The sequence below is a fragment of the Grampus griseus genome (assembly GCF_964374135.1).
Source record: "Grampus griseus genome assembly, chromosome: 7".
NCBI lineage: Eukaryota > Metazoa > Chordata > Mammalia > Artiodactyla > Delphinidae > Grampus > Grampus griseus.
In genome coordinates this window covers 26172424-26189228 of record NC_139001.1, presented here as the reverse complement: position 1 = coordinate 26189228, position 16805 = coordinate 26172424, and the positions used below count along the sequence as shown (strand labels likewise).

The following is a 16805-nucleotide window of genomic DNA, read 5'->3' as shown; positions in this document are numbered from 1 at the left end:
CCTAATAAAGGCCATATATGACACACCCAAAGCCAACATAGTTCTCAATGGTGAAAAACTGAAACCATTTCCACTAAATCAGGAATAAGACAAGGTTGCCACTGTCACCACTATTATTCAAAATAGCTTTGGAAATTTTAGCCACAGCAATCAGAGAAGAAAAAGAAATGAAAGGAATCCAAATTGGAAAAGAAGAAGTAAAGCTGTCACTGTTTGCAGATGACATGATAAAATATATAGAGAATACTAAAGATGCTACCAGAAAACTACTAGAGCTAATCAATGAATTTGGTAAAGTAGAAGGATACAAAATTAATGCACAGAAACCTCTTGCATTCCTATACACTAATGATGAATAATCTGAAAAGGAAATTAAGGAAACACTCCCATTTACCATTGCAACAAGAAGAATAAAATACCTAGGAATAAATCTACCTAAGGAGACAAAAGACCTGTATGCAGAAAACTATAAGACACTGATGAAAGAAATTAAAGATGATACAAACAGATGGAGAGATATACCCTGTTCTTGGATTGGAAGAATCAACATTGTGAAAATGACTCTACTACCCAAAGCAATCTACAGGTTCAATGCAATTCCTATCAAATTATCAATGGCATTTTTCACAGAATTAGAGCAAAAAATTTCACAATTTGTATGCAAACACAAAGGACCCCGAATAGCCAAAGCAATTTTGAGAAAGAAAAATGGACCTGGAGGAATCAGGCTGCCTGACTTCACACTACACTACAAAGCTACAGTAATTAAGACAGTATGGTACTGGCACAAAAACAGAAAGAGATGAATGGAACAGGATAGAAAGCCCAGAGATAAACCCATGCACATATGGTCCCCTTATTTTTGATAAAGGAGGCAAGAATATAGAATGGAGAAAAGACAGCCTTTTCAATAAGTGGTGCTGGGAAAACTGGACAGCTACATGTAAAAGAATGAAATTAGAACACTCCCTAACACCATACACAAAAATAAACTCAAAATGGATTAAAGACCTAAATGTAAGGCCAAACACTATAAACTCTTAGAGGAAAACATAGGCAGAACACTCTATGACATAACCCACAGCAAGATCCTTTTTGACCCACCTTCTAGAGAAGTGGAAATAAAAACAAAAATAAACAAATGGGACCTAATGAAACTTAAAAGCTCTTGTACAGCCAAAGAAACCATAAAAAAGACAATACTCAGAATGGGAGAAAATATTTACAAATGAAGCAACTGACAAAGGATTAATCTCCAAATTTACAGGCAGCTCATGCAGCTCAATATTAAAAAAACAAACAACCCAATCCACAAATTGGCAGAAGAACTAAATAGACATTCCTCTAAAGCATATATACAGATCGCCAACAAATACATGAAAGAATGCTCAATGTCAGTAAACATTAGAGAAATCCAAATCGAAACTACAATGAGATATCACCTCACACCAGTCAGAATGCCCATCGTCAAAAAATCTACAAACAGTATATACTGGAGAGGGTGTGGAGAAAAAGGGAACCGTCTTGCACTTTTGGTGGGAATGTAAATTGATACAGCCACTCTGGAGAACAGTATGGAGGTTCCTTATAAACCTACAAATAGAACTACCATACGACCCAACAATCCCACTACTGGCCATATACCCTGAGAAAACCATAATTCAAAAAGAGTCAGGTACCACAATGTTCATTGCAGCTCTGTTTACAATAACCAGGACATGGAAACAACCTAAGTATCCATCGACAGATGAATAGATAAAGAAGATGTGGCACAGAAATCTCTTAGATAACCTCATCCACCAGAGGGCAGACAACAGAAGGAAGAAGAACTACAATCCTGCAGCCTATGGAACCAAAACTATATTCCTAGAAAGACGGGCAAGATTAAAAAGCAGAGGGCTATGTACTAGGTAAAGGAACAAGATAAAACCTCAGAGAAGCAACTAAATGAAGTGTAGATAGGAAAACTTCTAGAAAATGAATTCAGAACAATGATAGTGAAGATGATCCAGGGCCTTGGAAAAAGAATGGAAGCAAAGATCAAGAAGATGCAAGAAATGTTTAACAAAGACCTAGAAGAATTAAAGAACAAACAAACAGAGATGAACAATACAGTAACTGAAATGAAAAATACACTAGAAGGAATCAGTAGCAGAAGAACTGAAGCAGAAGAACGGATAACGGACCTTGAAAACAGACTGGTGGAATTCACTGACGTGGAACAGAAAAAAGAATGAAAAGAAATGACGATAGCTTAAGAGACCTCTGGGACAACATTAAATGCAAAAACATTCGCATTACAGGGGTCCCAGAAGGAGAAGAGAGAGAGAAAGGACCCGAGAAAATATTTGAAGAGATTATAGTCAGAAACTTCCCTAACATGGGAAAGGAAATAGCCACCCAAGTCCAGGAAGCCAGAGAGTCCCAGGCAGGATAAACCCAAGGAGAAATTCACCGAGATACATAGTAATCAAATTGACAAAAATTAAAGACAAACAAAAATTATTGAAACGAGGGAGAAACGACAAAGAATATACAAGGGAACTCCCATAAGGTTAACAGCTGATTTCTCAGCAGAAACTCTGTAAGTCAGAAAGGAGTGGCATGATATATTTAAAGTGATGAAGGGAAAGAACCTACCACCAAGATTGCTCTACCCGGCAAGGATCTCATTCAGATTCGACGGAGAAATCAAAAGATTTACAGACAAGCAAAAGCTAAGAAATTCAGCACCACTAAACCAGCTCTACAAGAAATGCTAAAGGAACTTCTCTAAATGGGAAACATAAGACAAGTAAGGGACCTACAAAAACAAACCCATAACAACTAAGAAAATGGTAATAGGAACATAAATATCGATAATTACCTTAAACGTGAATGAATTAAATGATCCAACCAGAAGACACAGGTTCACTGAATGGGTACAAAAACAAGACCCATATATATGCTGTCTACAAGAGACCCACTTCAGATCTAGGGACACATACAGACTGAAAGTGAGGGGATGGAAAAGAATATTCCATGCAAGTGGAAGTCAAAAGAAAGCTGGAGTAGCAATACTCATATCAGATAAAATAGACTTTAAAATAAAGAATGTTACAAGAGACAAGGAAGGACACTATGTAATGATCAAGGTCGTTCTTGTCAACTAAGCTATGACAAAGGAGGCAAGGATATACAATGGAGAAAAGACAGTCGCTTCAATAAATGGTGCTAGGCAAACTGGACAGCTATATGTAAAAGAATGAAATTAGAACACTCCCTAACACCATACACAAAAATAAACTCAAAATGGATTAGAGACCTAAATGTAAGACCAGACACTATAAAACTCTTAGAGGGAAACATAGGCAGAACACTCTTTGACATAAATCACAGCAAGATCTTTTTGGATCCACCTCCTAGAGTAATGGAAAGAAAGACAAAGATAAACAAATGAAACATAAAGCTTTTGCACAGCAAAGGAAACTACAAACAAGACGAAAAGACAACCCTCAGAATGGTAGAAAATATTTGCAAAGGAATCAACGACAAAGGATTAATCTCCAAAATATATAAACAGCTCATGCAGCTCAATATTAAAAAAACAAACAACCCAATCCAAAAATGGGCAGAAGACCTAAATAGACATTTCTCCAAAGAAGACATACAGATGGCCAAGAAGCACATGAAAACCTTCTCAACATCAGTAATTATTACAGAAATGCAAATCAAAACCACAATGAGGTATCACCTCACACCAGTTAGAATGGGCATCATCAGAAAAGCTACAAACAACAAATACTGGACAGGATGTGGAGAAAACGAACCTTCTTGCCCTGTTGGTGGGAATGTAAATTGATACGGCCACTATGGAGAACAGTATGGAGGTTCCTTGATAAACTAAAAATAGAATTACCATATGACCCAGCAATCCTACTACTGGGCGTATACCCAGAGAAAACTATAATTCAGAAAGACACATGCACCCCCATGTTCATTGCAGCACTATTTACAATAGCCAGGACATGGAAGAAACCTAAATGCCCACTGACAGACAAATGGATAAAGAAGATGTGGTACATATATAGAATTGAATATTACTCAGCCATAAAAAGGAACGAAATTGGGTCATTTGTAGAGACGTGGATGGATCTAGAGACTGTCATACAGGGGGAAGTAAGTCAGAAAGGGAAAAACAAATATTGTATGTTAACGCACATGTGTAGAACGTAGAAAAATGGTACAGATGAACCAGTTTGCAGGGCAGAAATTGGGACACAGTTGTAGAGAACAAACGTATGGACACCAAGGGAGGAATGTGGCGGCAGGGTGGTGGTTGTGTGATAAATTGGGAAATTGGGATTGACATATGTACACTAATATGTATAAAATGGATAACTAATAAGAACCTGCTGTATAAAAAATTAAATAAAATTAAATTTTTTTTAATTAAAAAAAAGATGTGGCACGTATATACAATGGAATATTACTTAGCCATAAAAAGAAATGAAATTGAGTTATTTGTAATGAGGTGGTTGGACCTGGAGTCTGTCATACATAGTGAAGTAAGTCAGAAAGAGAAAAACAAATACCGTATGCTAACACATATATATGGAATCTAAAAGAAAAAATGGTTCTAAAAAACCTAGGGGCAGGACAGGAATAAAGATGCAGACGTAGAGAATGGACCTGAGGGCACGGTGAGGGGGAAGGGTAAGCTGGGACGAAGTGAGATAGTGGCATGGACATATATACACTACCAAATGTAAAATAGCTAGTGGGAAGCAGCCGCATAGCTCAGGGATATCAGCTGGGTGTTTTGTGACCACCTAGAGGGGTAGGGTAGGGAGGGTGGGAGGGAGACGCAAGAGGGTGGGGATATGGGGATATATGTATATGTATAGCTGATTCAATTTGTTATGAAGCGGAAACTAACACACCATTGTAAAGCAATTATACTCCAATAAAGATGTTAAAAACAACAACAACAACAAAACTATGTTGTGGCTTTCAGTTCTATTAGTCTTAGGTTGAAAAGTAAGGGTGTTTGTCATTCAGCATGCTTTGAGAAAAAGGGAATGAGAACTGAAAACGGAATTTCAAAATTAGGGATCCGTAACTATAGTCAAGGACTTCTGTGATTTGGATTATAAAAGTAAGTGGAGATCACTATGAAACTTAATAATCCAGTATGGAAGTGCAAGGTGATTTTTACTATTTTTCCCAGAGTGTGAGGTAGTACTCTGGTTTTAATAATCACATTGAAATAACCATTTGACCCTCTAACCATGTTGCTGGTACTCACTCACTCCCAAGTTACTTCTTCTAAGGAATGCATTTCAAAGGGAAATAAAGGCTTTCCTTTATTTCCTTCAGTGCAACAATTTCGTTGGAGAAAAGCAAATCAATGAATTATTTTGATTTGTTCTCTCCCTCAATAAAGTCTTGATTACAAAATATACCATTTTCTAAATAGGTCAACGTAGACTTACTAACAAATAAGTAAATCTCAAGACAGCTAAGAATAATACAACATTTGCCACGTTCAAGCTAGCAAGGTTAATTTGTGAAAACTTTACAGAGGGTTAAGGGTACTCTAAAGTTCAAGCCCTTATTAGCATGTCTAAAGCAGCGAACCCTTTCATTGCAACTTCTCAAAGTTTGTGACTTATACAGCATTTCACAGTTTTTTGTTTGTGAATTTTGCTCTCTAATAAGTTTGCATTCTTTTTCAATTTTCAGCTATTTTTAGATTTCTTTTTTTCTTCTCAATCGATTATTTTGTCGATGTCACCCACGAAATAGCTTTAGGTCATAAGTACTCTAAATACTCTGATTTGCATCTACTGGAGACCTGAATTCTGTTGCCCTTTGACTTTGCTTACCCCAGGTGACTGTCTCAGCCCTAAAAGAACTAAGGTAAAGTTTTCACAGATTAACCTTGCTAGCTGGTACCTTCTCATAGTGTTTCCCAAAATGTACCATGCACACTGCTTCACCTTTCCTAGTTGAGAAGATGAAGATCTCTTGCTGATGGTTATGAGTATGTTCTAAAGACATCTAAATAGTGGAGCAGCTGTGTAAGTCCCTGTGAATTTAACTGTCAGCACCTGCATCATTGCTCCCTGTTAACTGTCTAATTTTTTAATTTGATAGGGTACCATGCTTGGGAAGATTGAATTTGAAGGTCAGTCTGTGGACTTTGTGGACCCAAATAAGCAGAATTTGATTGCTGAGGTTTCAACCAAGGTGAGAAATTTTCCTTCATGTTTTGTAGTTTTATTTTATTCCCTTTAGACCTTCCTCTTTTGTAATATCAAAATCTTCTTTTAGGTAGAGGTCATCTTCCAGAAGCATCAGAGAGGGAAGGAGAAAAGGGTCTCGTAGCAGTTAAAATTGATATATTACAAAATCAGTGCATTTAAAGTTATAACTTTTACTTACAGAGTGATCTTCATGGCCTGATTTAGAGGCTGTTTACTGTTGTTTTAATTTTTCTTCTCTCCTCTTGTGGTTCCTTAGCTCAAGACTTTAACAATGTCAAATAAAAGGGCGTTCAGTTGAATATCAGGAGTCAGAGCGAATGGTCTGCCAGAGAGTCAGGAACACTTTATAGAAATCAGACCCAGTACAGTAATCAGAATCTGGGGTCATTTTGTGCAGGGAAAAGTATTCCTGAGCACACTGAAGATTTAGTGTATTATAGCTCAGTTCAAAGGGTAGTATTCAGGATGATGACTGTATCACCCCAAAGTAAGATATGTTTATTGTATATTTACAGGAAGGTATAGAATACATCTTAGAAAGATGTGTTGCTTTTGATTGAATATCTGTTAATGTAGTTGTGAGTCTCTTGGGCTACAGCCTCTGTCCTTGGGGACCATAGAGGATTGGTGGGGTAGGCAAGCAAGTAGGCACCATGGAGAGAATACTATGATAAATGCTGTCCTTGGAATGTGCATGAGGTACCATAAAGGCATGTGTGGGGAAACATCCAATGAAATAGGTGGATCAGGGGAGGTTCTGCGAGGAATTAGGCTTGTTCTGAGGCATAAGGAGCAATTCGGTAGATGGAGAACAAGGAGAACTTCGTTTCAGGCAGAGGAAATGTCATGTGTTGAAAGGCACAGAAGTATGAGACGATACGGTGTCTTTGAAGAGTTATGTGTAGTTTGGTGTGGCTGACCTAAGGGTTCACACATATAGGTTCTCGCATTTGGCCAAAGATGAGTGGAGATGGACGGGGCTAGAGCTAGATGGTTTAGTATCGTTGGCTAAATAAATCAGCTAACTTGGAGACTACTGGGAACCCATTTGGCATCATTTTGGAGCAAAGTAAACTGGATAAAAGAGCAGATAACTAGAAAGTTATTGCAACTAATTAGGACAAAACTCGTGAAAGCCTAGCCTGAGCAGTAACAGCAGGAAAAGAGACAGCAGGGTGGCTTAGACAAATAGGAGAAAGAGGTTTTAGCATATTTTCCTATGAAGTGATTTTGTTTGAGACACAGCATGATAGAGGGCTATTTTTATAGAATTTTAGAGTTTAGAACTACCTTGGGGATCTAGTCTAGATTTTCCAAATGTGAGAAGTATTGGCCTGGAGAAAGTCACCTTAAAAAAATTCTGTGGTCAAATAAGGTTGAAAAATACTGCATAATATATTCCTCTCTTGGAGATTCCTAGCAAATTCATATATCCCAGTTTCTGTGAGGTCTTGCTTTCTTCTGTCATTCTGTACAGAGAGTATATGGTGTGTTTGTGTAGACACCAGGTTGCAAATTTCATCTAAAACCTTTACTAAACTTTGAAATCATTCTAAATTCAGAATGTGCTAGCTGACTCTTGAAGCTGGGACCAGTGTGGGCACCCAGCCCTCTAGGCTTTCTCTCTCTCTCTATTATTTCTTCTTTTATGACTTTGGGGAACTACTTCTTGGGTAAATGCCTGTGAAAATGGATCTGACTCCAAGCAGTGCTTAAAACATAGGTGATGATTATGATATGCTCTGGGATCCTTTTATGAAGTCTACCATTTAAATGCAAATGATTGCACAGTAACCTAAAGGAACCAGGGGTCTACACTAGCTTAGCAAGTCCTCTGACTCAGACTGATTTTATCCATTAGCCCCACTGCATAAGCCTAACGCACAACAGTGCTATCTCATCCAAACTTTATTGCAAGTTGAGAATCAAATGGTATTTAAAGCATGATATATCTATTACTACATCTGTTTAGTGCTGAATCAGGCAATAATACTTGGAAATGCCATTGCTACTGGTTGTTAATGAGGCCAAACATGGGAAAGATATTTGTTAATTATGGAAGCAACCAATTTCTTAGGGATAACTGTTATTACTGTAATCAACATTTTATACAAAACAGCAAGGTACTTTGTTCTCATGAAGAAGATAGAGTTTGTGGCATTTGCTGTGCCTTTCTTACAAATTGATTGTTAACTGCCAGCCACTCCCTAGTAGTTAGCAGTCAATCTGTTACCAAGTGCAGAGCATCCTGAGATGTGTTTATGATATTGGTGTGTTGCTCATAGCTGGACCTTCTCTCTTACTCTCTGGTTTTTAAAATGGCAGGATGTCAAGGTGTATGGCAAAGGAAATCCCACGAAAGTGGTAGCTGTAGACTGTGGGATAAAAAACAATGTGATCCGCTTACTAGTAAAGGTAAGTAATTTGTTCCATCTCAAGGTTGGGGGTTTCTAATATTGATCATTAGTGTTAATCTGATTTCCTCTATCTGTTTCAGAGAAAGCTTGTGTATTCTGTCAGAATGTCAGGGGATATACTCTCTTCTTGTTGCCTTTGATCTATTAGATAACACATTTATTCCTGTTAAAATTAGAGATGTAGATTTCTGTTAAAAAAAACCCAAAAACCTCAAAGGCCACAAAAACACAGAAGGAAATGAAGACTGTTCTTTTCACTTACCAACGGACATTCTGAGACAAGACACACTCAATTTCTTGGGGTTTAGAGATAACCAAAAAGGTAGTCAGTAGGAGAACTCCCCCTTTGGGTTACATTTATTATGTACCACATGTTTGTAGGGATTATGCCCTGATATAGTACAAACTTGCACATTGCTTTATATCAACTCTTAGAGAACCAACTGAAATTAGACCTTAAAAAATACTTGAGGAGAACGTAACCATTATTACAATGTTTTCTTTTTTTTTTTTTTTTTTTTTTTGCGGTACGCGGGCCTCTCACCGCCGTGACCTCTCCCATTGCGGAGCACAGGCTCCGGACGCGCAGGCCCAGCGGCCATGGCTCACAGGCCCAGCCGCTCCGTGGCATGTGGGATCTTCCCGGACCAGGGCACAAACCCGTGTCCCCTGCATCGGCAGGCGGACTCTCAACCACTGCGCCACCAGGGAAGCCCACAATGTTTTCTTAAACATTGTTTTGTTGAGATTTCTCCTTCTCTTTCTCTCTCTGTCTCCCTCTGTCTCTTTGTCTTTCTATTTCTCTTATACACATGCACCCCACCCCTAGATATATTTGCATAACACCAAATTAGCATGGGTAAAGGAGAATTCTTCAATTCACTTTTTTTGTTATAGAATATCACCAACATCCAGATCATGATTTTGAATGCTGGTCAATTTTATTAACAAAAATGTGCGTGGACCCTTAAATAGTAGATGTTGTGGTTGGCCTAGCCATATCTCCCTCTCATTTTATCATCTTAAGGCATTTTGTTCATCTTCTAATTGCAAGTGTCTGCATCTTATTGCCTCAGAGCTCTCTTTGGTTGGTTGGAGGCTGCTGGCAGGCAGGAAATGACATAGAATTAATGATCCCTGGAGCAGCCCCAATCAATGACAGAGTATAAATTCCCCAGCTCCTTTGCCACATTGCTAAGCTGTTGTTAGGTGAAATATGCTACACTGGCTCTCAGAATTCCCCAGTGGGCTGAAGCTCCTTTTCTTCATTGTGATAACTGCCCCAAAATGCACACTTTATTAGGGTCTTTCCCCATGTTGCTTTCTATTGGTATTTCCTGGAAACCCCTCCAAAGAAACTTCTTTCTCTCAAATTCTTATATCAGGAAATGCTTCTAGCAAAATAATCAAAGATATCTTCCCATCCACTTTTGTATAGAAAAGTTCTAATTTTTCTATCAGAATATAGGTATTATAGATAATATGAAAAATCCCTAGGAAAGAAGTCACTAAAATTTGGTCAGACAAAAAATACAGAATTGAGGGCTTCCCTGGTGGTACAGTGGTTGAGAGTCCGCCTGCCGATGCAGGGGACACGGGTTCGTGCCCCAGTCCGGGAAGATCCCACATGCCATGGAGTGGCTAGGCCCGTGAGCCATGGCCGCTGAGCCTGCGCGTCCAGAGCCTGTGCTCCACAACAGGAGAGGCCACAACAGTGAGAGGCCTGTGTACCGCAAAAAAAAAAAAAAAAAAAAAAATACAGAATTGAAAAAGGTGAGAGGTGGACCAAATTAAATTTTGGAGAAAGGAATTTATCTTCTCTTTTGCAACTCCCTCTCCCAGAGCTAGGGAAGATAAACTGTATTCCTGTGTGCCCAGTCATGAAGCCTTTAGGTCTAGAACCTCCTGAAGTGTGGGGAAATGCATTATGTATTTTTTCAGAATCAAAATGTAAATAGTGTTTTTTTCCTCCACTTTCTATCCTAGGGTCCATTTACATCACACAAAATATGAGTCAACAGAGAGTTTTTTGCTCAGCATTATTTATTTGAATCGTGGACTCTGTTTCCCTTCCCTTTCGGGATTAATTAGCCAAGAGAAGGTTTACCACTTTGGCGAAGAAAAATGTTATTAAATTGACCATTCTTGTGTTTCTTTTCCAGCGAGGAGCGGAAGTGCATGTAGTGCCCTGGAATCATGATTTCACCAAGATGGAGTATGATGGGCTTTTAATTGCCGGAGGACCTGGGAACCCAGCTCTTGCACAACCACTAATTCAGAATGTCAAAAAGGTGCAGTGAACCTGGGATAGTCTGTGTCTGTGTGTGAGGTGGAGAGAGTCTGCTCTGCATGGCCGAAAAAGCTGTAATATATTTTATTCATACAAGTAATTTTTTAGTACTGCTATTTGTGACCTCTGAGGCAGGGGAACCAACAAGGAGAGGGTTCAACAGGAAGAAGAACAAAGAACTTTAGACAAAGTGACTGGGATTGTGTCCTTGAGTGCAGAGAGCTGGAGTCCAATCTCCAAATGTGTTGTCTGTACAACTGGAAAATGACAACTTGGGACCTATAAGACCTTCAAGGTTCCAGAGAAATATTAAATTAGATGTGGTTTAGTCTGGATGTTAAGTACATTCTATTGAACTTCAATGCTGCAAATTGTCAATCCCGTCCTTATTTATCGTCTAACTTTTTATTCAATTACTATTCTCTTTACCTTGTAAATTAAGAAAAAAAAAGAATGCTTCATTTTATTCCTTCAGAGATTGCATGTTTTGGAATCGTTCTTCTGGAGTAATAAAATTTTTCCCTGACTTAGATCTTGGAGAGCGATCGCAAGGAACCATTGTTTGGAATCAGTACAGGAAATTTAATAACAGGATTGGCGGCCGGTGCCCAAGCCTACAAAATGTCTATGGCCAACAGGTAAGGCAGTTATGCTTCTGTTTACATGTCAAACTGGCTCTGAAATACTGGTAGTAACTAAACCGAAAAGACTTAGAGAACTTACGTGCCATTTTCTTCAGAATAAATCGATAAGCACACTATTATATGGTTCACAGTTGTCTGACTACCTGATACCACTTTTATTGCATTTTGGAAAGGCAGCCTTCTCTAACGATAACTTTGCTGTAGTTTAAAGTTATTTTCCTTTCCTTGGCATACATTGAAGTTATAATACTCAATCAAATAACATTCCAAGGGAAATTGTTCTGATTTTAAGCTTGATTTCAGAGCACTGATAACATTGTAAAACTCTAGTGTGACTTAAGAACCAAGAAATCTTCAGCTCCTCTTGGTTTTACTTCCTTACCCCAAATGATGTTAATTTATTCAACATGGAACTTTCCTTCACAGTCCACCCTCCACATAAAGTATAATTCAGATTGATTCAGGACTGAGTAGTTATCTCTTTATTATCCCCCAAGAACTCTTCTTTGGCTTTAAAACTACTGTAGCTCCCTTAAAATAAGTGGCTTATATGTGTCTCTGTTAAGCTAGTGAGCAAATCTTAGCTTTTTGTTATGAGTGCAATTCCCCTTTTCTAAAACTGATTACAGAAGTTTAATAGAACTGATATTTAACACACAGCAAAGCTTCCTGAATTGAATTTTTTCCTAAAATTATTGGGCTTAACAATCTGTGACTTTTCTCATGCAGTAATTTTCACTAAGCAATTGAAACGTTTGAATTTTAATAGGCTTTTCTTGTTCACTATTTTACAACTAATGCATTTATATTCTTTTCTTCACTTTTCCTTTTCCATATTCTTTTTCCCCTTTTCCCTCCAGAGGGCAGAATCAGCCTGTTTTGAATATCACAAACAGACAGGCTTTCATTACTGCTCAGAATCATGGCTATGCCCTGGACAGCACTCTTCCTGCTGGTTGGAAACCACTTTTTGTGAATGTCAATGATCAAACAAATGAGGTAAGTGCTCTCAGTAAACCTGTTGAGTGTGTGATGAGAAGTGCAGGACTTTTAATACTCTGTTTTACAATTACCTTTCCCTTGTTTATGTGGGCTTTTCTGGGGTGTGTATGTGGAAGAATTCTTGTCACAGATTATTTCCCACAGCCCTCTGCTTTTTAAAAAGTCATTTCTCTCTGTCTTATTCTCTTATGGGTTGACTCATTAAGATCCACAATTTGAGTGGTTAGTCAATGGCTGTCTTACACATTCATTGCTAATGGGTGATTGGTGGAGGTCTGTTTGAGCCTAGTCTACGTGGGTCTCTGGGACTCACTTAGCACTGAAGTAGCCTTTGAGAAGACCCTTGGAGAAGTAATTTAGGAGTTGGAGAAAAGAAGAGGATTTGAGTTTATTCTGAACCAGAGCCTAGAGGGGCCTCAAAGGCTATAGACCAAATCAGTTGTTTTTAGTAAGGGAACGACACCAGTTGAATCTTTATTGGCCTATTTGTATTAGTACTGTTTGTTTTTAGAATGTTCTCAAACTTTTAACTTAGTTTTTAAAGTTTGGACTTTATTGTCCACTGAATCATACCTAGTCCTGGTTGACATTCTTCGCTACTGAAGGAATTTCTTCCCGTTTCTTTTTCCTTTAGGGGATTATGCATGAGAGCAAACCCTTCTTTGGTGTGCAGTTCCACCCAGAAGTCAGCCCAGGGCCAACAGACACTGAGGTATGTCAGAAAGATGAGGCCCATTATGTATTAAAATTTTTTAAATCAGAAATATATTTATGTGAAAAATTGAGAAACCAAAATAATCACCTGGGTGGTCTTAGTACAGAACATTCTTAAAAAGGGTGCTTTGGGGCTTCCCTGGTGGCGCCGTGGTTGAGAGTCCGCCTGCCGATGCAGGGGACGCAGGTTCGTGCCCCGGTCCGGGAAGATCCCACATGCCGCGGAGCGGCTGGGCCTGTGAGCCATGGCTGCTGAGCATGCGCGTCCGGAGCCTGTGCTCTGCAATGGGAGAGGCCACAGCAGTGAGAGACCCGCGTACTGCAAAAAAAAAAAAAAAAAGAGTGCTTTGATAATGCCTATATTGTAAGAAAATTTCCCCATGAATATCATGGAGGAAATTTCTATCGTTTTAAACAGTTAAAGTGGGAAAGCACTTAAGAAACTGATGCAATGTGATTTTTATTTAAATGAGTATCATTCTAATATATTTAGTTCTGAAATTTACAATTGTGGTACTATGCAAATGAATTCCCTCTTGCTATCTCATTCTCATAACTGAAATGAAATTTTAATCCCCCATCTGTGACTTCACAAAAATCCCTATGGCAACTGTTTGCGTAGCCACGAAGGGAGAATAAACAGCAGCAGGAGCAGGAAGGAGGTCAGGGGTGTCGGGGAGGGTATACATGCACATACATATGAGTCAGATGGCTTAAGAGAAGCATAAGGAATGCTTAGAGGAGTTTTGTTTTTAATTTAAATATTTTTACTTTTTTTGTAAGCTTCTGGTGCAATGTTTAAGAACATCTTTCCAAACAAGAGCTTGTGGTGATACTCAGAAAAGTCTGGGAAGTCTGAAGTGACTCTTCCTCTCCTATACCCTAGGGCCTCCAGTAGTAATGCTGACAATTCTTCCTTATCAGCAGATGCTCTCAGAATAGACACCTGGGTAAAACAAAGAGGAGAATAAAAATTTTCCCATTGTAGACTCTACTTCCTCATCCCTGAGTTGCCTTTTCAGATATTTGTATTTTGTTCTTGTTTTAATATTATTAGGAAAGAATGGTTCCTAATAGCCAAAGTCACTACAACATTACCTACCCATGATGACACTCAAAAATAAAATTTAGTTTCATATATCTATTGCCTAATGCATGTTAATAGTTTTTTAACTTAAAATTTAAATTATTTACCTATAGTAGGACTTCAGATTAGGAACACTGAAATTAAGATATGTGATATCCAGTATCACTTAGTTCTTTTTTTCTCCTGTCCTGCCAAATAGTTGCAAAATAAATATCTTTGTTGAAATTTGTCACCTCTAGTGCAACAGTGGAAGTAAATCATTGATAAAGTTTAAGAATAACCTTAGAGATATTTTAATACATAATGCAATCTTTAGAGATATTTTTGACCTGATAGAAAATTTAAATATCCAGTTATTTCTAACTTTAGGGTGCATAAGTAATATAGCTTCATTTTTTTTGCATAGTTAGAATTTTATTTAGAAGAAGAAAATGATTCATAATTAAGGGGCTGAAAATGACATTCTCAGAAGGCATTGTTTGAAATGTTCATTCTCTGCTGAAAACTGTTTTTTTTTACATCTTTAGTAGATTATAATTGCTTTACAATGTTGTGTTAGTTTCTGCTGTATAACAAAGTGAATCAGTTATATGTATACCTATATTGAAAACTTTCTTTTAATAGGATTTGACATGAGCAGTTAGAAGTGTTTATTTGATCTAATTCTTATAGTAGTAAATATTTAGTTTTGCCAGCTTTGGCAAAACAAAAACAAAAACAAAACAAAAAACAAATACTGCATAGCAATACTCATCCTAAAAAGTTATTTGTTACTTATCTAAAGTTCAACTTGAATTGGGTATACTGTATTTTATCTGAGAATTCTGTGAGTTTTGAAGCTTCTAACTAGTTGGCTATATTTTTTTTCTAGTACCTGTTTGATTCCTTTTTCTCACTGATAAAGAAGGAGAAAGGTACCACAATTACATCAGTTCTACCGAAGCCGGCCCTAGTAGCATCTCGAGTTGAGGTCAGTATATGTGGGCTTCCTTTTCGTTTATGTATTTTGGATTTTCTCTATTGTGTGATGACTTCTTTTTTAAGTGAATGATGTAAACCTTTTTGATGTTTATGAAAAATGATTGGTAATATTGCAATCACCCATCATTTTAGCATCTAATTATTTGGTCTGTTCTAGATGATTCATTGGATGTTCATTGGAATCTTCATGTTTTGATTTAAAAATCATATCTTTTAAAGTTCACTTCTAGAACATTTGTAATGAAAATAATTTAACAGAGAATAAGGTTTAATTTAGTTTCAAATTTGATATATTTTCCATTACTCAATAAACCATAGCCCTGTGTATGCTTGAGATACAGTTCAGGCTACAGAATCATTATAGATGATAGAAATTTTTGTTTCAACGAAAAACCCAAACGAACTTTTGGACAACCCAATACCTCTAAAGAGCAGATAGATAAGGATTAATATAGTGTAAGACTCGACTCCTTATTTGTTTGAATATGTATTTAATATGGAAAATTTCCTTCATAGTTAAGGCACACCCACACCCACACCATTATTACATAAAATTTAGAAGGGTGTATGTATATTTTTAAGTATATACATACATATATATATAATCCTCTTTTTATGAACAAAAAGAATTGATTTATATGTTTACATGAAATGATAAATCGAGTTAGATGGTTTGTTTTAGGTTTCTGTGACAGCCTTTTTTCCTGAGATGGAGAGATGGGAGGTAATCCAGCCACTCAATGTGGAATCAAACTGTGGATTCTTGGTAGCTAAAGAAGCCACCCCACCATACAGTGTATTTCTCAAAATATCAACTCATGTTTTTCAGATGCTTTTCTCTTTTTAAATAGTGAGGGAAACGTGTAATTTGGGATTGTACATTGCATTGCACATAGCAGGCACTCCATAAATACAAAACAAGTTTCCCAAGTCCTTGTCTCTTGCAGTGACCTAGAACATTTTTCTCCTCTGAAGGGCTTGGCAGTTGTGGTTAAAAAATAAGCAGAATTATTATTTGCTTGAAATCATATATACAATTTGTATGAATTTCAGTATGCTGCCAAAACATGATTTTTTCATTACTGTATTTTCTGTAAGTATTTCTGGACTGAACTGCAAAGTAAAGGCAAAATGTTAATATGAAGGTGTCCCTGTGTCCCCTTGCCTCCTGTGTTTTCTCTTCGTTTGTTAGGAAGGGCTTGTTTGTGTTTATGCCTATTCTTTGTCCAGTAGAAACCCATGGAACAGTAACACATTTAGTCAATTAAATTTTAAGGAGATTTTTATCTAAAAATTATATATAGAAATTATATTTATTATATATACACATATAGATATACATTTCCATATATATTTATGTAGTTATTTTTAGATATTTATATATGTTTAATTAAAATGTAGACCTCTTCCAAAAAGTTTTTA

The 16805-nt window shown here is 37.4% G+C and overlaps 1 protein-coding gene across 1 annotated transcript in view; it reads left to right on the top strand.

Annotated features, from left to right (window-relative positions):
- Window positions 1–16805, top strand: part of CPS1 (carbamoyl-phosphate synthase 1) — a 142436-nt gene that overhangs the window by 32601 nt on the left and 93030 nt on the right. The window contains exons 6-12 of the mRNA XM_082658719.1: window positions 6139–6231; window positions 8574–8663; window positions 10828–10956; window positions 11487–11593; window positions 12460–12598; window positions 13236–13313; window positions 15274–15372. Coding sequence (XP_082514845.1) covers window positions 6139–6231; window positions 8574–8663; window positions 10828–10956; window positions 11487–11593; window positions 12460–12598; window positions 13236–13313; window positions 15274–15372 — 735 coding nt within the window. The remainder of the gene's footprint in view (window positions 1–6138; window positions 6232–8573; window positions 8664–10827; window positions 10957–11486; window positions 11594–12459; window positions 12599–13235; window positions 13314–15273; window positions 15373–16805) is intronic.